Source organism: Lottia gigantea, assembly GCF_000327385.1.
Source record: "Lottia gigantea unplaced genomic scaffold LOTGIsca_24, whole genome shotgun sequence".
Classification (NCBI taxonomy): Eukaryota; Metazoa; Mollusca; class Gastropoda; family Lottiidae; genus Lottia; species Lottia gigantea.
Window position 1 is genome coordinate 1,554,103 of NW_008708707.1, and position 27,767 is coordinate 1,581,869.

The 27,767-nt window shown below is 35.7% G+C and overlaps 3 protein-coding genes across 3 annotated transcripts; 2 read left to right on the forward strand and 1 right to left on the reverse strand.

Moving 5' to 3' along the window:
* Positions 1-6,990: 6,990 nt before the first annotated feature.
* Positions 6,991-8,747, forward strand: LOTGIDRAFT_160265 (hypothetical protein; the record flags this gene model as incomplete). The annotated part of the gene is made up of 3 exons (XM_009055319.1): positions 6,991-7,165; positions 8,095-8,289; positions 8,521-8,747. The coding sequence occupies 3 exons, from the start codon at positions 6,991-6,993 to the stop codon at positions 8,745-8,747; spliced, it is 597 nt and encodes a 198-aa protein (XP_009053567.1).
* A 1,643-nt stretch (positions 8,748-10,390) lies between these two features.
* On the forward strand, positions 10,391-12,623 carry LOTGIDRAFT_231924 (hypothetical protein). The gene is made up of 2 exons (XM_009055320.1): positions 10,391-10,469; positions 11,203-12,623. The coding sequence occupies exons 1-2, from the start codon at positions 10,400-10,402 to the stop codon at positions 11,955-11,957; spliced, it is 825 nt and encodes a 274-aa protein (XP_009053568.1). The 5' UTR covers positions 10,391-10,399; the 3' UTR covers positions 11,958-12,623.
* Positions 12,624-16,026: 3,403 nt separating this feature from the next.
* On the reverse strand, positions 16,027-27,323 carry LOTGIDRAFT_231925 (hypothetical protein; the record flags this gene model as incomplete). The annotated part of the gene is made up of 4 exons (XM_009055321.1): positions 16,027-16,458; positions 20,687-20,814; positions 21,330-21,459; positions 27,263-27,323. The coding sequence occupies 4 exons, from the start codon at positions 27,321-27,323 to the stop codon at positions 16,352-16,354; spliced, it is 426 nt and encodes a 141-aa protein (XP_009053569.1). The 3' UTR covers positions 16,027-16,351.
* Between the last annotated feature and the right edge of the window lie 444 nt (positions 27,324-27,767).

A 27,767-nucleotide genomic window follows, 5' to 3' on the forward strand; every position in this document is an offset into this window, starting at 1 on the left:
GAAAATATGCCCTCCTAAATGGGGCTTTCCGCAACTTCGCAGGTTCGGTTTTTATCTATTATTGTCTATTTAGATACCTCGATTTTCAAAACCCAGATGTATTTAGAAAGATTTAACGGATCCGGTTCAATGAAGTTTTTTTCAACGAAGCTGATCTCGCAAAAGCCAAAACGAAAGGTACGAAGATGCACAACACTAATTTAAAGCCATCGTAAAAGTAATTTAATATATGTGCATCTTCGGGGGTTTGGAAAATCTCCTTTAAACAGGGTCTATTTTTTCTGACTCTTCTCCAGTCGACCGACAACTGTCAAAATATCCACTAGAGGCTGGAATATAGGCAGATGTCTCGGACTATCGAAAAATAAAATGAGATTTGAACACCGAAATGCATTTAAGTCCGATTTACTATGTTATAAATGAGATCTGATAAAATTTTATTGGCAAATTTTCGAAAAAATAGAATTAAAGGCTTTATGAATTGAGTTATATGCAGTTTCTGTAGAAATGTAGCATACAAATTACAAATCTAGCGTTAGCTGGCATTTTTCTAATGGCCTTGTCACACATTGTCGATTAAGGCCAGCGTATGAAAAATTTGTCGAATACTCTAAAGCTTCCGTACGTCGAATGCGTTATGAGTATGTTTTGTATAAGCTGAACAACGTTGAAGCATGGTGGTACACATCGCAATCGTTAGTATAAGTTATCATAACGTTCTACATACGTTTATACTACGTTATGTATACTTTCAATTCGCTGTGAATACGCTAAGTTCACTCCCAAGAAATTTGAAAAAATAACACGTCAATTGTTCAGCGTATATCAGCATTTTATTTAACAATGCCTTACGCTGGCTTAATCGTCAACGTGTGACAGGGCCATAACATAATCTACTATAATGTTGTATCAAAGTTTTTTTGCCTCCTTTATCATATGGGTTAGCTCAAAGATTCCTTCAGATTATAGAACATGATATGCATTAGTACAATAATACTTTCATTTATGGGGATGATCTAGAGCCTTATTCTCAAAAAATTACTTAAATGAAACTTAAATTCTCTTCCTCTGATTGGTCCATCACTAATATTTAAATTTAATGTTATTAACCAATTAGATTACAGTATTTTATAACATCGAGATTTTTGTTGACAATGTTGAGTGAGTCAGTTTTTCTCCAAAAATGAAACAGAATTTCCCACTTTCTTACACAAGCATTGAGGTACCTCCTAAGGGAAATTTTTTCTTTGGATTCTGGAAGGCGGTGATCATCTTCGTGAAGTAAAATTCATTGTCATTTTGGGTTAATTTTAAAACTATAGATCTGGGCATTTTCTTCCGTACATCTAGGTATGTCGATCACATACATGTACTTCGGTTTACTTTTTTCGAATACTAAAATCGTTATTGCATCATCGTTTACAGAGCTATATCGAGAAATCGGAAAAAACAGAATTTGTTTTCGTATTAAGTTCTGACGCGCCACATTCAATCTTGAACTCATGTTCTGGTATTGTGCTTCGGGTCAGACTAGACAATCAATAGCGAGACAAGATCTTTGATAGGCTTCATATTTCATATACATCAAGCAAAACTCATCTTCACAATGTCAAGCTATTACGAACTGCGTCTAATACATCTTCACAATGTCAAGCTATTACGAACTGCGTCTAATACATCTTCACAATGTCAAGCTATTACGAACTGCGTCTAATACATCTTCACAATGTCAAGCTATTACGAACTGGGTCTTATACATCTTCACAATGTCAAGCTATTACGAACTGGGTCTTATACATCTTCACAATGTCAAGCTATTACGAACTACATGTACAATGAATACAGCCAATCAGAGCCCGCGATAGAAAGTCTTAAGCAAAAAGCCACAATAGTTACTATATGTCTATCGAGGGCTTTGATTGGCTGTTTTAGCTGTCGTACAGTCGAATCAAATCGCTGCACTCACAAATGTTACCGTCGATGGCTCTGGCTGTATTCGCTAACGTACAAACCAATAAAAGTGGACATTGCAGTCAAGGTATAAGATGAAGTTCGTAATAGCTTGACAATGTGAAGATGTATCCATATACATCCAGTAATACTTCAATATCGTTTTTATTTACCTTTGAATATTAGTGGTAAGTTTCATCATCTACCGTAATACATCAAGCTTGTCAAATGAGAGAATTAACCCAAATTTATCATGAAAATTTGGGAGAAGTTAAGATTGGGTCCATCCATCTTGTTCTAGATAAATGTCTGGCAAGGGTAATCGAAAGTTGATTGCATTCCAAAATATCGGTCATATATTGCGACCCCAATGTTTTGCTTTTAATCAATTTGAGAAGAACTGTTGAACACTACTCCGTCACTGTAACTTTTTTGTGGTAATGTTTAAAGTCAATGAACGAATATTTCAAGTGAGTGAGTGAGTAAGTGAGTGAGTGATAAATGGATGAATGAATGAATAAATGGTTGTCCATAGTTCGGCTTCGTGATAAAAATTAAAAAAAGAAGAAAATAATACAAGGTCAGACTCTATATTTCATTCAGAATGACATTCATCGTAATCTTCGTTTTCAAGTATAGGTCACAGAGCTGACATGGAAAAAGTATCGAGTCGTTAGGGCGAACTCAACTACGGTCCGTGTGCTGCACGATGTCCACGTTTAGTTTGAAAAGAGTTGCCGTTTGATCGCAAAGGCAGATCGGAAGGGTTGGCAAGGAAAAGCGTTCGGATGGGACAATCAACCATGGTCCTTTCGGTGTGCTTTCTGTTGTATATAATTATCTCTTAACAGTTATCAATTGTCGTTGTCCTGGTTAAATTTAATTAAATGCTCACAGCATACCGTGACCCTTCATTAACCCAAGATTAGGACGTTAAACTCCATTGGATTTTCAATTTTTTTGTGTGTGATGGCGACGGCGCTTTCAGTTTTTATTCCAATTTGTCAAAACGTTATAAAATTCTATAGTGGTACGGAAGCACTCGTTGGTAGAACGACGGAACAGTTCTCCGACAACCTAAATAAATGTTCATTAGCTCCCATTACGACCAATTCCGCCTGACTATGTTTCTAGACGTTTTTAATTTAGCTGATGAACCGATTGGAGCGAGGACTGTTTATAATCATTCATTTGAAACGCATGTTTAACCAAACTTTAATAATGATCTTTATGTTCAAATTGACAGCAAATTATTTAACTTGTCTGAAAACATTTGGAAACTCAAGAACGGTAATGAAATAAGTTATTTTTTTTTTGTTCACCAGTTGAAATATTCGATCCGGTATATCGGTAAGTTAATTGCACTTTTACTTAAATAACACAGTTCGGATCATTTTTCTAAACTTTATAATACATGTGTATATATAAATGAAGTCGACGACTACTGTAATGAATGTAAAGGGAGAGGGGGTTCGGTCTTAGGTCTTAGGCACCCCTCATCTCCCCTCCCCCAATGTTCGTCGACTCGACGCTTCTTTGTACTACATTGTAGATATAGCAAAGTAGGAATATACTTGGAATATCTTATCTTAATCGGAATGACATTAGCCTAAATATGTAAGATAAAAGATACATCAAATCGTCACGCAACCGGAAGTAGTTTACGGCGACATAAGTCCTTGTCTTACGTGAGTTCATAGTATACTGTAGACTAAACTAGTTTGTCGGTATCATTGTATCCATTGAAACAATAAAACTAAAAGAGGGATAAGGTTGAGATTAGTTCTTGCTTTCCAGAAATGTATAATGACTTCCGCTGGATAACCGGGTCGTTGATTCTAGAAAATGTCTTATATGTCGGTCACTGTGGTGGAAAGGACACACCAGTTCGTGCTCTCAAAAGCAGCATTTTAAAACTTTGTAGACAATAATTTCGACTTGTCAAAATATCGTGACCCTCTCGTTGTATAGCATAGTTGGTTAGAGTGTTGGGTCAAACAAATGGTGGTTGTGGATTCTAATCGCGATCGGTGTGTGAAAGTTCGATGCCTTGAATAAGGAAGTCTTCACGCAAAATTATAATCGACCCAGCTGTAAATGGAAACGGTTAATCCATGAAAGATCAATGTCAAGAGGTTTGGCCAAGAAGTTTTGTTACCCTTGTAAATTAAAGTTCTTTCTTCTTTCTTTCTTTCTTTCTTTCTTCCAATCAAGTTCGACTTCCTCGTCAAGAAATAACGTGTCCACTGATGTGTCTCTTGTAAAATGGTCGGACTTGCTTCCTTTTTCCTTAATGTTTACAACAAAAAAAGAAAACTGTTTTACTTTAATTACTAAGCCCATTAAATTACCGCTGAAGCGAAAAGGAACAGAGAGAAAGACGATTGAATTGATTCCCATCGGATCGTCGAAGTCGATATATTTGAGCGACTACCAGCAACTGCAAGTCTGACCGTTCGGGTGAACGACAAGTTCCACATTTTGAAATGAAAGTGATCAAAGCAATTGACGACATTTTGAGTTGATAGTGCCCTTAGTGGCTTCGTATGTAATCGTGGGCTTGGAATGGCTGTATTCGCTAGCGAACAGTTCAATCAAATCTCTGCATTTATTTACTTCCGGAAAGGTGGCCTGTAATATTAGACGCAATTCGCTATTGCTTCACATCGTGACAGCGTTCGATAACGTTCTAAGAGTGGCCACAAGTTGCTAACAGTCGTCGAAATCCCAAACGCTCTAAAATTCTGCGACTCCCCCTCTTTTCAAATAACCGTAGCCATTATAATCAGGGTATGTCTAATGTAAAACTAAATGTTAAACAATTAGTTATTTACACACAATTGATTGCATTAATTTAAACAGAATTTCCAATCTAGATGAAACAAGATTCTAGGTTATCTCCCTTGATAATTCCATGCCTCGTTAATTTCTAATTCAGCAATTTTCTCGATTAACGAATTAACAGTCCGAAAAATGAATTGAATTAAAATGGAATTTCACGCAGTTCCTTGTTCCTGATTGCTTTAAAAGACCCGGAAAGGGACTGTAAAAGGGATTTATAAAAAAAAATATGTGTATCGGGGACAATGATAGCATCAATTTTCACCATTCCAATTGTCAATCAGACGTCTGTGGTTCCTGCAATTCCAATTAAACTAAGTGTTTCACTAATTGTGAAGGGCCGTGTGAGCGTATAACAAGAATGTGTCCACCGCCTGATCCTTAAAGAAACCTCTTGACATCGATCTGTCCTGGATTAATCATTCTCATTCCAGTTAGTCGACTGATAAAATGAGGAAAGACAACATGTTCAAGCTCAATAGAATTTCATTCGCCGACCGAGATCAGAACCCTGAGCCACCGTCTTATCGACATAACCCAGCTGTTCTGCAAAATTATCCTCATTGGAATTCGCATGGTGGTAATGTATATAAAATTCCATTACCTTTCAGTTCAGTTTTTTTTCACTCTCGGACTATCAATAAAAGAGCCAATTCTAAAATGTCCCAAGATATTTGGATCAGTTTTCGCGATATTCTAGTTAACGTTTGATATTTTTTGCTGTGCAAACAGTAAAAATGCTTCGTCTTCATTATTTACCAATAGAGCTGACAAGCTAACAATATCCACTAAAAACATTTAAAGCCAACTTGGTGACTTGATGCAAAGGCCGTTAATTATCGTATGAAATGAAATCGCTTAGATTTATTGTTTTGGCCTTTGACCAGTCATAGTGCATTAGCGTTGCATTCGATTCTTTTCAAAACAAATTGTATTTGACTTTCCAGTTTTCGTAAGCTGTGATTGTTTGCTTTGGTGTTCAAGCTTTATCTAATATAGCATTTACTGCACCCTGGAGTCGCTCGATTGAAGAGTTCTAAAGGTTCGGGATTCATAGAATGAATTCGAACAATTTGGAACAGATTTAAGAACGCATTCCACGTGTGCCCAAAAATTAGTAGGACAGAAGACAGAATTCCAAATGGCAGAGAAAGAAATAGGACAATTTTTGAATGTGGCATAATCTAGTTCCGTCCATCGAGCGCAACCTTGTTGTATTCACTTATAGCCACACAAACAAAATATATAGAATACATCCACGTGATTAAGTGAGACTTGGTGTATTTAGTGTAGACCAGTGCGAGACTATTGCATCATGGGATTTGATTTCGCCCAATCAATGTCCCATGAAAAGAGCTCCTGTCGTACCTTAGAGAAGTTTTAGGTGGAAAGAATGGCGGACTTGGATTTAAAATAAGAATGTGATTGACTGTTAACAGGGAAGTTAATCTATTATCTCAATTAGGTTACAGACTACAATTAATTCTGATATAGTTTCGATACCCGACATTGGATAGAATTCAGAAATGAAACATGAATAGTCTACTCTGATTTTGGGTGGAATGAATGGATAGCAATTGTAACTACACATACAAGACTTAATTTGACTTCACCACTAAAGAGCTACCTTTGATAAAGTTGATACATTTGTATATCATAGAAAACACGATACAACAGATAAGGAAAGACCATTGAAAGCTATTACTCCACAGGCAGCCCATTTAATACAACCCTACATCAAGTTGATTGAGTTCCATGTGGTCGGATGTAGATAAATTATGTATTTTTAAGTACATTGGTAATTATTATAATTGGTTAACGTAATTATTTGTTGAAATTTCGATTCAGTTGACGATTGGCTATTAGTTGCCACGATACGTAAGAATTACAAATAATATGGCTTATTTGTTTAACAAATTCCCCTATGAAATGTGTATAGTCAATATTCTTTGGTTAAGTTTTTTTGCCTTTTACCTATAATAAAAACAGATAAATGACAGATAAAGGGTGTTTGTTTTCAATTAAAAATGAAGTGGAAAAGAGCAACGCTGTATTAAAAGGGAATATCTCAGTTAATGCGAATCATTAGCGTAACAAAAATTCAAGATGTTAACACGCTTTGCAATTACATTTGCTATATTCTGCGTGACCATACAATGTCAATTTTGGCAAAGAGTTAACTACCCTCAACCATTTGAAATGCCTTATACTGAAACTGCCGTACAAAGCGACCTTGTTAGCTGTGTGGTCTTTTGTGCTCGTAGACATGACAATTTGGTGGTTTCATACAATGCGAAGAATTGTTTTTGTTTAATCCACAATTCTGCCTCAGTTGGAAACGTCAAGGTATCATTTGTGTTTCTGAAATACACAGGTAAGAAAATTGTGTTTTTTCTTAAGATATAAATGTATTTGATTCATAGGATGTTTTTGCATTTTATTATATGTGTTCGTGTAAACTGTACTTGTAATGTATTTTATTATATGTGTTCGTGTAAACTGTACTTGTAATGTATTTTATTATATGTGTTCGTGTAAACTGTACTTGTAATGTATTTTATTATATGTGTTCGTGTAAACTGTACTTGTAATGTATTTTATTATAATGTGTTCGTGTAAACTGTACTTGTAATGTATTTTATTATATGTGTTCGTGTAAACTGTACTTGTAATGTATTTTATTATATGTGTTCGTGTAAACTGTACTTGTAATGTATTTTATTATATGTGTTCGTGTAAACTGTACTTGTAATGTATTTTATTATATGTGTTCGTGTAAACTGTACTTGTAATGTATTTTATTATATGTGTTCGTGTAAACTGTACTTGTAATGTATTTTATTATATGTGTTCGTGTAAAGTGTTCTAGTAATGTATTTTATTATATGTGTTCGTGTAAAGTGATCTAGTAATGTATTTTATTATATGTGTTCGTGTAAAGTGTTCTAGTAATGTATTTTATTATATGTGTTCGTGTAAAGTGATCTTGTAATGTATTTTATTATATGTGTTCGTGTAAAGTGATCTAGTAATGTATTTTATTATATGTGTTCGTGTAAAGTGATCTAGTAATGTATTTTATTATATGTGTTCGTGTAAAGTGTTCTAGTAATATATTTTATTATATGTGTTCGTGTAAAGTGTACTAGTAATGTATTTTATTATATGTGTTCGTGTAAACTTTACTTGCCATGTATTTACTTCATGCTTTCGTGCAAAATTTTTTAATGTGTATAACTTGAGTTCATAAAATTGAATTTGAATTTTCCTTTGTAATTGTATCATTTTTCATTTATATTTTAGATTATGCTGACTGTTTTAATAGCGGTTATGATCTCATCTATCCGCATCTGGAATTTTGCATGAAATTCTACAGGGACAAGATAATCTGGTCAGGAGCACACCAAGCATGTATCTCTGATGGTGCACGACTGATTACTCTAGATACTGATGCAAAGTGCAAAATAGCCGCTTACTTACCAACTCAACATTTTGCACGTAAGTAGTTTTAACGACGAACAAGTAAGTTCAAAGCCACTTACTTACCTACGAACGATTTTTGTATTTTGCCTGTAAACTCACTTGACCATTTTGTGGGGCCCACCGCACACCCTCCCCCACCTCTCTCTCTCTCTCTCTCTCTCTCTCTCTCTCTCTCTCTCTCTCTTCCGCATCACAACACAGTTATTGATAGAAATGCCACTGATGTCCTCCTGATTTGTTTTTCAGATAGAATTTATGTTGGTGGTAGTTCTAACGGTACACACTTCATATGGAGTACGGGAGAGGAAATCAAGAGTTGTTGGAGTACAGACGAACCAAGCAGTCCAACATCGCAGGAATGTGTGGCAGTGTATACACACGACGAAATATACTTGCATGACTTATACTGTTCGTCACAATTAACCTTTTTATGCGAGAAGTCTACAATAGGATTTAAAATTCTATTTGGATAAACATAACTTGTCATTGAAGGGAAGGTGTCATCCCAAGAATCATTTCGAATAAAAATTTGCGGTAACTTCCCCCCCCCCCCCCCCATTCTCAATCATGTTTTTTTAGATACTAATTCACTTTAAACTTTGTTTTTAGTCTCTTAGGTATATTCCCTTTTAAACCAAATAAATCTGTGCGTACCGCCACTTTAATCTTAATTTGGCTTATAGTGGAATAATATACACAACGGTCCAACTTCGTCTTATAGCTTGACTACAAATCCACCTTTCTGGTTTCACGAAGGTTTGTAAATGCAGCAATTTGATTGGATTGTACTCTAGTGAATACAGCGAATTAGTGCCATCGACAGAACGTCAATAAATAATAAGCCATAACGTTTGCTTTTTTCTGTTGATGGCTCTGATTGGCTGTATTAGCTGGCGTATAATCCAATCAAATCGTCACATTCCGCGATAGAAGAACATGGTTAGTGTAGTCAGGGTATAAGACACCATCCTATTAACTTGACCATTGTGAAGATATGTGATGGGATATTTTGAATCCCTCCTATATTAAAGGGATTTTAAAGAGGTTTTTCTAAGCTTTGTAATTGTGTCGGGGACACATCAATTTGCATCATTCCAATTTTTAATCAGACCTCTGTGGTTCCTGTAATTCCACAAAAAAGAAATATCTACCTTCGGATTTTTGAACCCGGTTTCTCCCCTGTCAGTGATGCAGGTAAGAGGGGTTGACATGGAAAAAGCGTCTAGTCGTTAGGATGGGACAATAAACCGAGGCTCCGTGTGCTACAGGCTGTGCAGCACGTTAAAGATCCCTTTAAAAATACTTCAAACTAGGAATTTTATTCACTATTTCTATATATGTCTTTTCTATATATCAAAGAGTCTCATTAATTGACGAGTCGTAATTTTAACATTCAATCGCGGAGAATTCTGGACACACATGGGTTTGAAGGTTAAAATTTCGACTGATTTCCTCAGCTAAACATTTCTAGTGTCTGAGACTACAGTATGATTGGTCAAAAACTGGCCCACCTGTCCCTTTAACTTTACAGTAGTTCATCTGTACTGCGTTTAATAAAACATTCGCTTGAATTTAAGAAAAGGCTCCCAGACGGACAACGCTGTACAGTGTACAGCAGATTCAGGTGGTTCTACTTTTCGAGATTACTCACTGACGAATGAATTAATACGTTCTTCTTTTGGACTATAACAGTTTCTGTTTTAAGACTATTTTAACACAAATGGTAGTCACTGTTATAGACCCAATCGACAAGACATATTTGAAGGGATTACGTGGTTTTCGCATAGTTTTATTATCCAAAAAAAACCCATTGTTGCTATTTTGTTGATCAAAATGAGATTTACATTGTTCAAACGACGCAAATACATGATTGTACTTAGCGAATTATGCAACTGAAATACGTTATCGTTGAACCTGTCATGTCAAACATATAAATCTACATAGCATTCTTACTTTATTATGTCCGAAACTTGCATTCGTCATCTATTGACACGACTTGTCCACCTTCACCGTGTTAACATGTCAAAGTATACATTGAGACAGCGAGTTTTGATGTATTTACAGGGTTTATCACTGTATATAAAGAATACAATCAAATGACCAATTCAAATCGTAACGAGCCATCATGAACACGATCATCAATACTGCCTTTCTGTTGTTTACTTGTAGTTTGGGATCAGCTCAGCTTATCTTGAGTAAGTTCATTTAATTTTGTACGTTTATTTTAGTTTTAAACTTATGTTTCACATGACGAACAAGACGCCCGAGTTCCATTTTCAAAAGTGATACGGGTGGCCGGGAATAAGCTTTATCATTTTGTAAAACAAAAATAAGTACGATTTTAATTCTGAAAAGGATAACGGATAGCTGAGGTTAAGCTCTATCAGTTGGTAAAACTATTGTTTATTTTATAAGCGGGATTTTTTAATTCTGAAAAGAGATACAGATAGCCGATGATGTCTAGAGTTTATGAATTCTCGTCAAGTTAGCTGGGCTAATAGTTTTAATATTAAGTATAATCACATCCGAGTAGGGAATAGGAACGAACATTCGTCAAAAAAACCTTTTGAACTGCTTTAACCATTCAAATTCCTACAATCGCCAACGCTGGATCGTAAATTTGATTGGTTAAAGCAGGTTAGGTCAAAAGGTTATTTTGACCAATGTTCAAGAGTCCAGTCATTAGACCCTACCCTGACGTGGCTATACTAAAAATAAAAACTAATTAAGACAAAACGAAACGAAAGTTGAGTCTTATTTACGAGACTGGTAAAAGGTTTTCTAAATTTTGTATGTGTATTGGGGACACTGATAGTCTCAATTTGCACCATTCCAATTTTCAATCTGACGTCTGTGGCTCTGTAGTAATTCCATTGACACCAGGTGTGAAATAGAAAACCTCTTTATAACCCCTATTTATATTTTCAGCAAATCAAGCAAGCAGCCTTTTTAACAGACCCCTCGTTAGGAGGACAAACTTACTGTCTAGTCGGCTAGGTAATAACCGACTGAACAACATAGGTGTAAACACATTAGGTGTCAACGGTTTGGGTTTGAACCAAATCCGTCTAAATGGCGGTAACAGAATTGGACTTTCCCAAGTAGGAGTCAACGGATTAGGAGTCAGCCAACTCGGCGGTAACAGACTTGGACTCGCCCAGATTGGAGTCAACGGTTTAGGTGTCAACCAACTCGGTGGTAACAGACTTGGACTCGCCCAAGTTGGAGTCAATGGTTTAGGGGTCAACCAACTTGGTGGTAACAGACTTGGACTCGCCCAGGTTGGAGTAAACGGTTTAGGAGTCAACCAAATCGGCGGTAACAGACTTGGACTCGCCCAGGTTGGAGTCAATGGTTTAGGAGTCAATCAAGTAGGTGTCACAGGTTTAGGAGTCAATGGTTTGGGATTCGGGAACCAGATTGGAGTCAACAGATTAGGATCGAATCAAATAGTAACTGGCGTGTCCGGAATGAACCAATTGGGCGTCAGAAACCTGGGAGGAAACGGTTTAACTAATGTTGCTCTTGCTGGAAACGGTTTAGGAGTCAATAACATTGGAATGAACCGAATTGGCAACCAGCGACCTCAAATCATAATGTCTGGAGATATGATGGAAAGCCAGATGAAATTCAACAGAAAAGTCAATAAGGCTTACTTAGAGGCTATGGGTCTCAATTTATAAATTCCATTCACTCATTGTTTGCGGGTGTTCATTTGATTTTTATGGGCGGTCTCATATTTTATGGAAGGGAATATACAGACCTACAATGGTACAGATGTCTCTATAGTATATTTTCTGTGGGTTACTTCACTTGTAACATAATCTGATTACGTTTTTACGAAGATATGTTCATTAATTCAACCAATCACATGCTCTGTTAGGTAAAAGAGTTATATCACCAGCGACTTATTTTAATATATTCATTGAGCATGATTTCTATATTGACCCGAACATTATATAAAGGACAAAGTTGTCAGAATATGGTATTCATTGGATAACACCCGGACAATTTATGAAGAAACGATCACACGTTGTGTCTTGATTGAATCGCTCATTAAGACATTTCAGAAATCTTTCTAGAGAAATTGGTTAAAAAGAAAAATTCTTGATTAAATAGTATATATTTTCCTAAAGTCTTTTTTTTTATTGCTAATGTTAAAATAGAAATAATAATATAATTTATGTTTTATTATTTCTTTATCGCTCTAACTATTGATGTATTGAACATTATTTTAACATTGAAAATATTTTGTTATTGCTCAAAACAATGTTCTATTTATATTTGTGTAGATGTTCTTATTTATATTTTCATTTCCTGTTAAATATTGTGATAGAGAGTACTGAAAACTTGTTGATTTTATTTTTTCGCATCAAGATCCATTCTCGCGAGCATCAACCAAATCTTTGAGATTATATCTTGAATCCGAAGCGTAATTCTTGGCGTTGCCAAATTTGAAACAGCAGATATTAGTCCATTAATCAGTCCATTAATGCAAGAGGTCGGCCGTCGTAGTATCTGATAAAGTTAACTCATCTAAAAAATACTATGAAATTGTGACATGAGTTACCACCCTTGACACACTTTCCCAAAACATTGAAATTACAGCAGGACTACTTCCCTTTCCATATTCTGCCAAAACATTGAAATTTTAGCATGAGTTACCCCCTTACCCCATTCTGCCAAAACATTGAAATTTTAGCATGAGTTACCTCCCTTAACACAGACTGCCAAAAGATTGAAATTTTAGCATGATTTACCTCCCTTAACACATTCTGCCAAAACATTGAAATTTTAGCATGAGTTACCCCCCTTAACACAGACTGCCAAAACATTGAAATTTTAGCATGAGTTACCTCCCTTCAAACATCGAACAAATATGTTGATGTGTCTACTTACAGAAATTGGATACCTAAATCTTGCTAAGTATAAATGACGGCGCCAGAATGACCCGTATCCCACTTGTTTCCTAACACATTTAAAAGATATAATACCTAGTTTCCCAAAATAGGTGTCATAATGAACAAAATCAAATGTTCTTTTCAAAATGTTCTTTGGGGACAACAGATTTTGAACCTCGACAGTTGAGTAAGTCTGTCCCCTATTTGTACCCTCAGTCTCGGTAGATTGACGCCGCCACTACTAGTTAAATCCGACTTAGATTCTTGAGTAACGATTTGACTGTATTGAATGAATTCTTTCATATGTTAAAAAATAAAAGCGAGTAATTATCATATGAGGGTCTAAGGGCAGCAACTCTTTACAGAACGTATGATTGAACTACTTATGTACCTCCATTACCACACAAAGAAGAGCGTCTGCAGAATTTTTTTCCTTTTTTTCTGGATTTCTATCAATCAATAAAAATTTCTTAGATAAAATTGTTTATATATTACTCGTTGAAACATACAAGGATTTTTATAGTAACTGAGAAAATATATTTTGAAATTTTTAAACTAGATTTTTTTCGGGCCAGACCAATGGATATAGACACAATTCCTATGCATCGCATGCTACAGATGATCAACGTAATAGGGGCAACAAATCCCAAACTAGCAATTTCTTTTCCTATTTCTATAGACGTCTTCCTTTTTTTGGCTGTGTCTCAAGAAAAGACGACTCGTCTTTTGAACTTTCAATAATTCTGGACTCACGTGGATTTGACAGTGAGCCACACATCTGACACCCTAGTCCCACACCTCCAGGGGGTGAAAACACCCCAGGTTGGGAACCAGGCGCCTAGGTAGTTGAAAACCGCAGAAGTATAAATATAGCCTTGCTCTTCTCAGTCGGTAAAGCATGAGATTCTCAATCTCGTGTTCGTGGGATCGAGCTCCACGTGATACGATGATATTTTTTAGTCTCGGATATCTGTTATCTACTATTCTCGAATTACCAAACCCACAGCACAGACCCATCCAATTCAAGCAATCCAACTACCAACTACTAAGGCGACTACCTAGTTTGCGATATCAGCATCCTCTGGAAGCGAACGTTAACAATGTCATCTACCAACAACTACGTAGTTTGCGATATCAGCATCTAATGGAAGCGAACGTCATCTACCAACAAATACCCAGTTTGCGATATCAGCATCCACTGGAAGCTTGTCATTAACCAACAACAACATGGTTTGTGATATCAGCATCCACTGGAAGCGAACGTTAACAATGTCATCTACCAACAACTACGTAGTTTGCGATATCAGCATCTAATGGAAGCGAACGTCATCTACCAACAAATACCCAGTTTGCGATATCAGCATCCACTGGAAGCTTGTCATTAACCAACAACAACATGGTTTGTGATATCAGCATCCACTGGAAGCGAACGTTAACAATGTCATCTACCAACAACTACGTAGTTTGCGATATCAGCATCTAATGGAAGCGAACGTTAGCTTGTCATATACCAACAAATACCCAGTTTGTGATATCAGCATCTACTGGAAGCGAATGTTAACTTGTCATCTTACAACAACTACCTAGTTTGCGATATCAGCATCTACTGGAAGCGAATGTTAACTTGTCATCTACCAACAACTACCTAGTTTGCAATATCAGTATCTAATGGAAGCGAATGTTAACTCGTCATCTTACAACAACTACCTAGTTTGCGATATCAGCATCTACTGGAAGCGAATGTTAACTTGTCATCTACCAACAACTACCTAGTTTGCAATATCAGTATCCGCTGGAAGCGAACGTTAACTTGTCATCTACCAACAACTACCTAGTTTGTGATATCAGCATCTACTGGAAGCGAATGTTAACTTGTCATCTAACAACAAATACCCAGTTTGCGATATCAGCATCCACTGGAAGCTTGTCATCAACCAACAACTACATAGTTTGTGATATCAGCATCTACTGGAAGCGAACGTTAACTTGTCATCTACCAACAACTACCTAGTCTGCGATATCAGCATCTACTGGAAGTGAATGTTAACTTGTCATCTACCAACAACTACCTAGTTTGCGAGATATCATCAACCTGTTATCTACCAAACATCTACACGAGAAGTATTGTAAAAATCATTTCCTTCATATCCTGTGATTTTCAATTTTTTTTATCTGCAGTCGTGTCATTTTGTCTCTTATTTCAGACAAAAACAGCTCCAAGCAATACATATATGTCAGACTCTTGTTCACAATCAACACTTTTGAAAAGAGATATGGATCTCTTAATATAGGCTACATCCATTAAAATTAAATGGAATTCAGTAAACTAATGCTTTTAGAGTAAGTAATGGGATCTATTAAAAGAGGATCACATTGCAGTCAAACCTCTGGGAGGTCTACAGCAGCCAATCCATGGTGAGCAATATAAATCAGCAACATGAGATTCCCAGCATTAGGTCTTCTTCCTTGATTCTATTTATAGCCTGGCAGATCCAATTACTATACAAACAGCTTAGCGTGAGAATGCGCCACCACGTTCACGGAAGTAACTATGTTTAATTGATCGGATTTTAATTCTAGAGGGATTTCATCGGATTTCTGGTATTTTTCATTTAACGGATTAAATATTCATTCGGAGCTTCGGTCTTGATTTGTCAAATTCACCTTATTGAAAGAGAACGGACACTCTCCATCGGTCTAATAAAAAATTGTAAAGTAAACAAAGCAAGAACTAAAAAGTAGGGATGTATTCGATTGATTTACATGTATTAAAACCTAGGTTCCATAACATCAGTAAAACCAATATATGCGCTGGTCGCTTAAACAGTATTGACCTTTTGACTCCACCGTACAATTTCATACTTTCGATTTCGATCTGATAATATGAGTTCACCTTAATGTCAACTTCCGGAAGTCGCATACATTATATTTAATTGCTGTTACTACACCGGAAGCCGTGAGATCCAACATTTTGAAAATAATAACATCACTGAGACATTTGTCCTAATGATGTCTTTTCTACGTGTTAAATTACCGTTAATTCTCAAAATAAATGGGCTCCCAAATTACTCGGAAGAGATTCAGACCAATAGATGTGGCGATTTTAATAAAAAGCACAGCGAGATAGAAAAATGTTATCACATAAAAGAATCTATTCTAAGTTTGTTCGTTTCCTGTCACAGAAGCCGACTGATTAGCAACTGAATGGGTAACGTCAGAAAGGTGGCCACACTGAATGTTCTTTTCTCCATAGCTGATGACGTATCACTTGTAATATTACTACCTGAAAAAGACAAAGATCCAGGAATAAAAGGGCTGACTATTCCAAATATTGACCCGGTTCTTAATGGTAATGGGGGGATCTATGTCAAGGGACAAAAACAAGAAATGTTTCGATACCAACCATTAAATACGTTTAATATTTTTAAATATGTTTGCGTTGTACATTATGCAACTGTGAAATGTAAATTGGAGCAAATCAATCAAAATTGCTATTAAAGAATTCTAACTTATGATTTTAGTTTTAAAAAAGGATAATGTAATCAATCAAATGAAATTTCACGGGAGTCGACATTTACCACAGCTTTAATGTAAACAGTTCTATATTTAACAGTGACCTGTTTCATTTCCAATACAAAAATCATGGCTCTTGATTTTATAAACAGTACACAATACCATCATTGAGAAACTTAATTGGCCACTTCTGAATTAAATCATTTCTATACTGAAACGTATTATACTTCTAAAAATATCTGACATTTCAAAAGCTAATCAAAATTAGATTACATTTTCAATGGGTTTTCATTTTTTTTGTCTCCATTGTAATGTAACAAGTTTACTACGAAGTCTCGTTCTAATGTCGTTATTTTTAACCAATCAAAGCGTGTTATGATTTACACGTGTCTTGCTTACAATGATTTACGGGAAAGCCAACCCAAATACGCTGGCATATTTAGTTCTCTGCTAATGAAAATAAGGCAAAAAAGTACATAGTTGAAATTCAATGAAGCAATTGCCTCCAACCTCCAGTCTTTTGATAATCAGTAATTGGCATCAACTTCAGCAAAGTAAGATTTCATGGTGTGATCTCAAACCATTCAATGACTTTGCATTTCTATTTTAAAGCTGATATGTCAATTCACATAAGATTAATCGGCATAATTTCATTAACCGATGGAAGCACACAATCAGGAGTTCTTTTTCATGTTTCTCTATAGCATCAAACGCTTTAGAAAGATCGTACAATCGCTGTACTTTCTAAATGTCGTTTCTGTCATCGCGTCGTGACTTTACTTTCTAAGAAATGTCATTTTCTTTGACTTCACGTTTTGAAGTTATTTCAAGAACGCAATAGTCTTATTAAGTTTTAAAGGGATTTTCACATGAATTTATGTGTTTTATGAAAACTGATAGCATCATTTAGCACCATTCCAATTTTCAATCAGATGTCTGTGCTTCCTGTATTCTACTAAAATTCAATGTTTGATAATGTCGCTAATCACAAAATATGCTTTATCACATAAGGACTTCGTGACGCCATAAACTCTCACTATTAGTGGAATTACAGAAACCACGGATGTCAGATAGAAAACTGAAATGATGCAAATTGTGGTTTCAATGTTCCCGATAACACATACGAAATTTAGAAAACGTCTTTACAATCCCTTTAATGAAGGACAAGAGATGTTTCTTTTGTCTCAGTACATATTCTCGTTGAGCTCTTGAAGCATTCAAGTTTTGTGATATGCCTTCTAGCACGAATATACATGCATTAAATTATTAAATTTTACTTGTCGAATGTCTATTGTAGGGTTTTTTGGCATATTGTCGTATAAACCTATCTATTCCACAGTCGTGTCATGTATTGGAACCAGAAAGGGGGGGGGAGGGGTTGACATCTACGCATTTCTTCTACCAGTTTTCTGCCATAAAGCGGTTATATATTTCGAACGCAACCCCCATGCAACCGAGTTGTGTTCGGAACTCGTATCCACTCTATTTATTCGCAGCAATAGCAACTGGTAATCGCTTTTTGTGTGAGAGCATCTTAAATTCCAAAATCAAATTTGTCCAAAGATTTTTTTAGGAGTTCCGTGCTCTTTGTTATATTTGTGGTTATTTCGTTTCCATTAATTTGGCCAAGCATAACAAATTAACACGCGAAATAGTTTTAAGCCTTGCACGTCATTCTCGGTCGGCGTGTAAAATCTGGTGACCTTATTCTTCTTACCATTAGTCCAGTAGAACCAACTGTCAATGGGTACAGATAATCCGGAAAGATTAAGATGAGATGGTATAAGTTATGAAACTTAAAGATGGATTTCCTTATTATGTTAGTGTCAAATTAAGCAAACTATTTGATTAATATGTGTTTTTAATGAATTATCAGGTATTCTTAATCATATCATTATGTTCTTATTGCATATAATTAAGAGTTTTTACCAATCTTTAATTTTCATGTATTAAAAGTCTAAATTAACCAAAAAGACTTTTTGACCTTTCTTGATCGGTCACTCATTGGAATCCTACTGGTAATTCTCTTCTAATTTAGCTAATTATGAATTAATTATGGGTATGTGAGACAAGCTGGTATTTTTCCAAGTCATAAGAACACCTCTACTTTCTATTCATATAAGTATTAGCATTTTCATTTTCATAAATAAAAATAAGGTAACCCGTCTTTAAGGTGGTTGTCTCTTTCTTTCATGAATCGTAGAAATTGTACAGTTATGTAATCCTTTTACTTTTAACCAAAAAAACAAACCAAATTCTTATTGAGAAGGTTTTGTCATTAAAAGTCAGAAAATAACAAACTTCACCATCTAGATTATGACAGGGATTATCTATTGTTGATCAACTAGATCACGCAAGCTACAATTTTACAACTTCATTTGATCGATTTAATCCCATTTCTTATTGAAAATATTAAAGAAAACATAACAAATTTAGCATTTCTATTACTATAAGGATTATAGGCGAAAACATCTTACATAACATGAAAAGTGCACTCAAAGGATATAAGCAACAAACTGAAATTCTTGAGGATCCTGTCTACTAGTTGATCCTTGGGTTAATCGCTTATTATGAATTTTCCTCAGTTTATCAGTGAGTTGATAACAGTATTCAGGAAAGATGACTTGTTCAAGGCATCAGATTTGCACAAGCATCAGATGAGAACGCACAACCACCCTTTGTTAATCGTTAAACAGCAATTGACGTCATGATACCAACGTCTCAACCGCTCGAGCAACAGCTTGTCCCCCGAGCGACTGTATGTCCTAGAGCAACACACCTAAGTAAATGGTATTATGAAAATATGCTAGCCTTTTACGGAACATTTACATTTCAGCTTCCCACAGGTATCAATAAAAGTAATGTTAAATCTGATGAAGTCTTTGTCTACAACTCAACTGTCGCTTTAATCATCTTAGCCATACTGAGACAATCTTCTGGTATGATTAGATCTCTTCAAGTCAGACGAGTTGACATAATGATAGCAACAAAATGCCGAAGCGGAAACCCGAAACTTAATCTGACAAACTAGTCAGAAACATGGTAGTTGTCATTGACAGATTGACTTTACTCTACACTGCATATAGGTTAAAGGAACAGATACGCCATTCTTTTTGATCAATCATACTTTAGTCTCAGAAACTGGACTTTTTTAGATTAACTAATCCGTAATAGTTTTCACAGCTCGCCGTCGAAATTTGAGCCTTCGAATCCATGTGTGTCCAGAATTAACTGCGTTTGAATGTTAAAATGATGACTCGTTAATTTAAGATAATCTGTGATATATAGAAAAGACATATATCAAAATAGTGAGTAAAATTCCTAGTTTGAAGTATTTTTAAAGGAATTGTTCGATTCTCGTACATTTCTAGTACTTCTGAAGACTATTTACATATTTTCAAGACTCATACCAACCCTCTACCTGTCCCTAATAAGTATTTCTATAATGACATCTGAGGGAAATAAGAATGATGCAAAAAAAAAACCATATACGTCCACAAAATAGAAAAACTACAAACTATTTACAAACCCATTAAAGATGATTTGCTTTACCGCAACTGCGAATAGCCTTTTAGTTAAAGACTTGTTTTCGAGATTTCTGTCTGTGTGTCCGCGTCAAAGGTCATCTACTTGACGTTCAAGATTACCACTTGACTTTTCAAGAATACGTCTGACTCTCATTGAAGTTGTCAGAATTTGAAGTTCAGTGTTTGATGTGATACAGGTTCAGAAACTATAAGAATCTCACAGTGTCTTTGGTCGACCTTGCCACGACCAGAGAGCAACGTCGACCGGAAAATGTTCTTCTAAAATTGGATCGGAAAATAATTCATACTTTTAAAATCTGTGGGCAACCGGATTTTTAAGGTTCTAAGCAACTGGTAGCAGCGAGAAGATTAGATAAGTCACTTAACGAAGGAAAAATTTCAATTGCCAGCAATTGCACAGGTTTGCCTTAAATTTGATCTTGGCAGAGCAGTGCAATAATTCATACTTACAAATTATGTGAAACTTGGATTTCCATTGGTTTGTGATTTGTTTTAAACGATCTATGGACTGGAACTCGCTGTGACCTTGACATTTATACAGGATAGATTCCAGGCAAAGAGGCACTTCCATTAAATTTCTGAATTATAGAGATATAAATATCAAAACAGAACCTGAAACATGTTGTTATTCAGAATTCCACGCTTGATTTTCAGACAACTGACATATTATGTATTGCGAATGAATTTTTGGTTATTCCATTGGTGAGAATAATCCTTCGAATATTCCAATTAATGACCATATCATTTTTTTGTTCTACACGGCAAGAGCATTATTAGGAATAAGTGGTACAAATTTGTCATTGTGGTATCACTTTGGAAGGGTCCACAAAAGTAATAATGGTATGTACCGACATCATTGATGTTTGCTATTTTTAACTGAGCTGATGAGCAATGTCTTGGGCACTAGAGCTTGACGTATTATTCTATTGAAGCCATATAGTATTTTCAAATTAACTTTTCATCCCAATAACCCGTACCTAAGTGTCTTGAATTTTCTTCTATATTTCTTCCACGGCACCTATACCTAACCAATTGCATTGGTGCTTGATGGAGAGAAAAACTGTATGGAATCAACTCCATTTACATTTCTTACCTACAGGACTGTTCCACCGTTTTGATGTTTTCCCCAGCTTTCGAAGTCATGTTAGCCAATTTCGCTGTACAGGCGTGCATCTGTTCTATGGCATTATTAGGACAATTGCTGTTCACAACATCCAGAAGCGCTGAAAGGACAAATACATAATCATCAGATTCCAAAAAATACCGGGCAAATAAGCACTGTTTAGTCTCTGTAAAGGCAGGATTCAGATGAAACTTGCAACTGGAATCTCAACTTGATGGCGTGTCTGAACAATGGCTAGATTGAGTCGACCTGACAACTGAAAATTGACGTTGTCCCCGTAGCCTTGGTTTCCAAACTGGATCTTGTCGTCGATTTGAGCAGTGGAGATCTCCAACCAACCAGATGATCACAGTTGCTTCTAGTCGACCAATTTGGTCGATATGATTGTTTATCTCACGTCGACTGCGGCACATCCGGTGCTATGCTTTAAATTGGCAATTGTCGACCTGAAGAGATTCCGGTGCGATCACCAGCCGACCTGAGCTCTCCTTAAAATAAGCTGCATGTAACTGTCTGTGTTAGCCCAATTAAAAAATGGAAACTTGGTTGTAAAACTACAGTCAAAATTGTACGAACAGCCACCCGTTATCATTCAATCAACGACCCATGTAATATTCTTTTGAAGCGCAATGGCTCAGCTAAATGGGTGGAGACTTGTGGACCCTATATGGGTTGGGGACCCTCTTCCGGTATTTTGTTTTTAAAAGAACACATATAGGGCCCCGGGATAAATTTTGAACCATTTTATATTGTGTCAATATATATATATATATATATCTGGGGGCCCGTGGATTTGGTTCAACCAGTTCCTATGGTAGTTGGGCCAGCGCCAGCCCATTTGATGACCGTGTGGTCATGTGTTACTTTATCCAATAGTCCTTTGACTCAACAATAATGATGTTATATTTTTCCTACGTTTGTGCAAATCTGCTTTTTCAATTTAATTTGTATTTGTTTTTGCCTGAATTTACAAACCAACAAATAACCATAAATGAGATATCTTAAATTGGTTTGTATTTTTAGACAATGTCGATTGTGAAAAAAAAAAATTCTAAACGCAACATAAATATTGAGCATCTAAAATTTCAATTTGTTTTTTTTTTAATATAATAACCAAGAAGATATTTCATTTGAAATTTTCAAATTCGTGATTTATTTTTTCTATTGACGTCAAATCGGAAGGCAATTATCTAGCTTGTAAAATGTTCTTGCATTCCGTAGCTATTTTTCATATTATTATATTATAAAAACCAAAGTGAAAAGAAATTTAGAAACGACCCACTTTGCTCTCTCCGCCCACTTCGTCTTAAAGGTATACTACTTTTGAAACCCGCTTAGAAGCGTTTTTCAATAATTATTTAGATTAATGGATATATATCGTTGTATATAGAGATTCTATTCCTTAGTCACGGCTTCTGGTAAGTCCAACTGATGAATATATACTCTTATTGACTAAGTTTGAGAATTTAAATTTTATGTCCATTCTAAGAGGTATTATTTCTTTAACCACATAATACATAAACGGCAACGCAAGACAATTCCTGCAGTTTGGTCGTTTGGGGGTATTGTGATAGTGACTGTACAGCTAGACCCAATTGCTATTTCTAAAACACAGATTCTTACTGTAGGTGATGAAGGTTGCGTGGATGGTTTTCGAAAGGCATTTTGCTATTCAGAAAAAAACAATGACCTGAAACTTCGTGAGCTATTGGTTACGCTAGTCAAAGATTTCATCCCTGTATTTTTATGCTATGTTTCAAATGTCGAAGGATCTTTGATCGCATTTAATTGTATTATAATTTCTAAATGTCAAAATGCAGTACTACAGTCTGTGCACGTTAAAGATCCCTCAACACTTGGAAATCGAAAAAGTGTAAGTAAATGCCGCTATCCTGGCAAATTTCAAATATTGCGTTCTACAGTCTTTATTTTCTCTATCAATTCTGTTTTCAGTTGTTTATTATAGCGTGCAATGTCCAAGGTTACTAAATGCTAACGACTTCTTTGCAATATATTATTTTTCAAATTTTGATTCGTTCTTAAGAGTTCATTAAAATTCTCTCATTTTACTCAAAGGTTTTTCTTCTGGTTTCAAGTGTTGTATTTCGGTCAATCATGATGTTAAAAGGATAACATTTGAAGCAAAATGACATTTAATCTTCTCTCCCACAACATTGTAAAACCGACATGATTTTACGTGATTTTGCATTTATTGAATTATTTTGAAAATTGATTTTTTTTAAAAATAAAGTAATCATGGATTAGCCAACCCACTCCAATGCGATTAACTAAAACACAAAACTGACTCTTAAATTTTACCAGAATCCACCCGGGACGATTTGGTCGTTGCAAGGCGTGTCGTTTCGGCGCTTCACTGCGTTTGCAAACTGTACATGCAAAAGTAACGCACTGTATATACACCAAAAAAATTGAACGCATTGACACGCAATTTATGTATAGGATAAATATTGCTTCGCATTGTTCAAGCAGAGTTTCTGTAGTGTTCCGCATGGTTCACGTAAGTGGCATGCACATTCGCACAAGGTACTACAATTTATGCGTCCCAGATTTTTTAAAATTTTAATATTTTCTGTACGAAATGACACATGTACACACAGATTCAAATCATGGGCATGCCGAAGTACGTGTCATTGCGCAAACAGAATTCGTGCAAGTGTTGATGTGACTTTAGTTATAATTCCTGATTTTATGTAACTTCGTCTTACAGCATTATCAAAGGGATATGAATTCGTTTACCTATATTCTTAGTTTTAATAAATATGGTATATAATTTGTGTAGATAATGTAGAAGTTTCTCAAAGTGTCTCGTTATCGAATCCCTATGGTAGCGGTCTGTTTGATTCCAGGCTATATCATTGTCTGAAATGTTAACTATTTGAGAAAAAGACTCAAGACCAGTTAACATTTGTCTGAGTATTTAATCTTGGGAATTGGATAATCTAGATAAATCGTAAACGCTAAGGATCTGATGTAAAAATTAAAGGTGTTGTAACGTGTTTCTCAAGCTTTTTTCTTTTACGTGTATCCGGACCATTTATGTCTTCTATTTGCATCATTCCATTACAATAGTGACGCCCTAAAAAAAGCTTAGTTTTAATGGAATTGAGAGACCCACAGACGTGTGATTGAAATTTGGGATGATGCGAATAAATTCAATCAACAACCGATTAGCTTTTCCCGGAAAACTTTTAGCGATAGTGTAAGATCAAGTCCGGTTAAAATATGACCACACTTTTTTGTTATTAGCTTTTAATTTCAACATAGCCACTTCAGTTAGGGTCTAACGACAGTCAACGTTCGTCAAATTAACCTTTTGACCTAACTCGATTACGTCTGCTTCAACCAATCAAATTTCTACTCTTTCTTGAGCCGGCGTTTTGTGACGGGGTGTTTGTCAGGCTAGGTTAAAAGGTTAATTTGACGAACGTTCAAGAAGGCTGTCATTAGATCCTAACTGAAGTGGCTATATTAAAAAGTAAAAGCTAATAAAAACAATAAAAACGGGACGAAAGTTTAGTCTAATTTTAATTAAACTGCTCTCAGATTCTGCCAGTTAGTTTTGGGGTTAATCCAATCGGGAAGATAAAAAAATCTATCATAATGTTAACTCTCACGTATCAATCGCTATTTTTGTGTATATAGTTAGATTAGAAGACTTGGTAATTATTCAAGGAACATCTGCTTCATAACATTGTGTAAACACTCAAGAAAACATAAGGATGTTATAAAATTATTTTACATAATCCGAAACTGCTAGTTATATTCTAGACCCCCTGTTCTCATCCTGGGGTGTTTTCACCTATTGGGGGTGTGGGACTAGGGTGTCAGGGATGTGGCCGACTGGTGTAGGAGAAGAATTTATTTTGAATTGAGAGAGCACCTCACATCAACACATGCTGAAAATGTGGATGAAACAAATTTTTGGGGATGTGAAAGGTCCAGGTGATTGCTCCAGGGGTGTGAAGGCTGCAAAAGGTTGGGAATCACTGTTCTAGACGGTAACAGCTAAGACCAATGATCAGATAAACAGCCTGCCTGGTCATTCCCGAATCATATAAGAATAGTGCAAAATATAAATAAAAATTAAATTGACAAACACTGCCTCACGCAAATACATATAAAAAATGGCAAAATATTGGAAGATATCATGTGCGAAACTGTGACGTTAATCGAACAAAATCGACTGCTTTAGATGTTTCAAATCGTCCACAATGTCCTCAACCATCTTTGTAGGGTTGTTCACATGTTCATAGTTGGACTTCCTCTTGTTTCGAATTAGCAGTTTAAATGTCCAGTTTTCGAACAGGAGGCCTCCCATACAGAACTAGACTATACTAAAAGGGACATTTTGGTGGGTCGATTTGAGTCTTGAACATATGTAGATAGTCTTCAGAAGTACTAGAAATGTACGAAAATAAATTGGCTTAGCTAAAAAAAATTCTAGTTTCTGAGACTGCGGTACGATTGGTAAAATTGGCGCATCAATCCCTGTTGATTTCTTATTGAGTCGGTCGAGCAGTAAAAGTGTCCACTTTTTTGCACAGAAGGTCTTCCATACAAGACCAGACATGTAATTGAAATTCTGTTGAATGGCTTTTCTATTATATTACCCAATGTCCAGGTAATAAAAGGAAATTATTAATTATTATTAATCTAATATCAAAGGATACTGGAAGATAATCAACACGTAGACTTGTGATTCCAGTCGCACGTAATTGACCACCGGGTTTGATTGCTTGATTACTTGATTGGAAAGTAACACTTTCTCCGTACAATTTGTTTGACGATGTTCGTTTTCTATCTTCTAAATGAATGAAAATCAGAATGGTGTAAATGGAAGCTATAAGTGTGTCCGATATCACTTAAGTCAATTGGTTTTTGCGATAGTGACATCATAATTCAATCAGTTTCTGGAACCACGGACGTTGAATGAAAAATTAGAATGTTGTAAATGGATGCTATAAGAATGTCCGGAATCATTTGAGTCAAATGGTATTTGTGATTATGACGTCATAATTTGGTCAATTTAGAAATTACTGGAAACTATGATTTTCTGAAAATACAAAATCTCCATTCAATAAAAAAGCAAAAAGGATCTCCAGTACACATACCAAAGTCAAAAATCCCTTTTCAATTCCGTCTAAACTGCATGACCGTCTCTTCAGAATCCCTTAATTCCGCGGGAAATGATCTAGGAATTATCAAAACGTCCGTATGAAGTCCAGCAGATATCTAAGTATAATTGATAGGTTATCCTTTAACCCTGGTACAGAATAATCCTCAAAGGAATCCAAGATAAATGCCCTGTCTCGTTGATCATTAGAAACAATGTTCAATCTTCGATTGAAATGTTCTCCATGGCATGAGAAAACCAACATTTTGCTGACCGCAACCGCAAAGCAGAAGGCAATAATCATAAAAGGTTATGAAGATGCCAAAATAAACCACAAAATAATACAAAATATCAATGAGGGTCAACCATTAAAGCAAACAAATACCCATCAAGTCCACAAAGCATAAGTCAAAACTTATGAAATGTTATGAAGGTGCCCAAATAAACCACAAAAGGATACAAAATATCAATGAGGGCCAACCATTAAAGCAAACAAATGCCCACAAGGCTTTAAGGGTAGCAATAGTTCAACAGGGCAAAAGCGCCGTAGTTCATCAAAATTACAAAGCACAATACGTAAATTGTCCAGCAAACCGCAAATACAAAAAATTACTTGAATAGTAAGGAAAACAATCCTGTTCCATAGAATTCTCTCCAAAAAGTGTAAATTCATATGAACGGGACTACCACAAAGGAGTGAAAACATTAAGCTTAAATTGCAAAATAATTTAAGCAGGCATCTGTTAAAAAAACATTAATCAAGACTTACCCAACAGTATTAAGCTTTTAAAGGCAAAAGTAGCCCCTTCAATATCACGTAATAAGTTCATCTTGTTTTCAACTCTTGGCGTCTGTCTGAAGTGAATTATAGAATCACACAACCAAACACTGTTAAATTCTTCCGTAAACCAAACTATACGTTTACATCTATTCCTGATGAATAACATTGGAAACAAGCATGAGATTTGTAAACCATATCTGTTGCACTTCACGAAGTTGAGACTTCATCACGAAGGTTGTATACAATATCAGTGCCAGCCTTCTTCTAAGAAACAATCGTTTATATTGTAAACATTTAAAGTTGTTGGCTCTGTTGAAAGAAAAGAAACAGATAAGGTAAAGATTTGATTGATTTTATAGTGGCTATGACTGCCTCTATGATACTAAGGTAGAGTGATAAACAGATTGATTATTTCCATAGAATTGATTTTAAAGCGATTATTGCTGCTAAGAGCTTATAGCATTCTTACGTAGGGATGATCGCGTTAGCTCAG

Coding starts and splice junctions, on each gene's coding strand:
- LOTGIDRAFT_231924 (XM_009055320.1), top strand. CDS start 10,400: ATGAACACGATCATCAATACTGCCTTTCTGTTGTTTACTTGTAGTTTG. Junction 10,470..11,202: donor ATCAGCTCAGCTTATCTTGA/GTAAGTTCATTT, acceptor TTATATTTTCAG/CAAATCAAGCAAGCAGCCTT.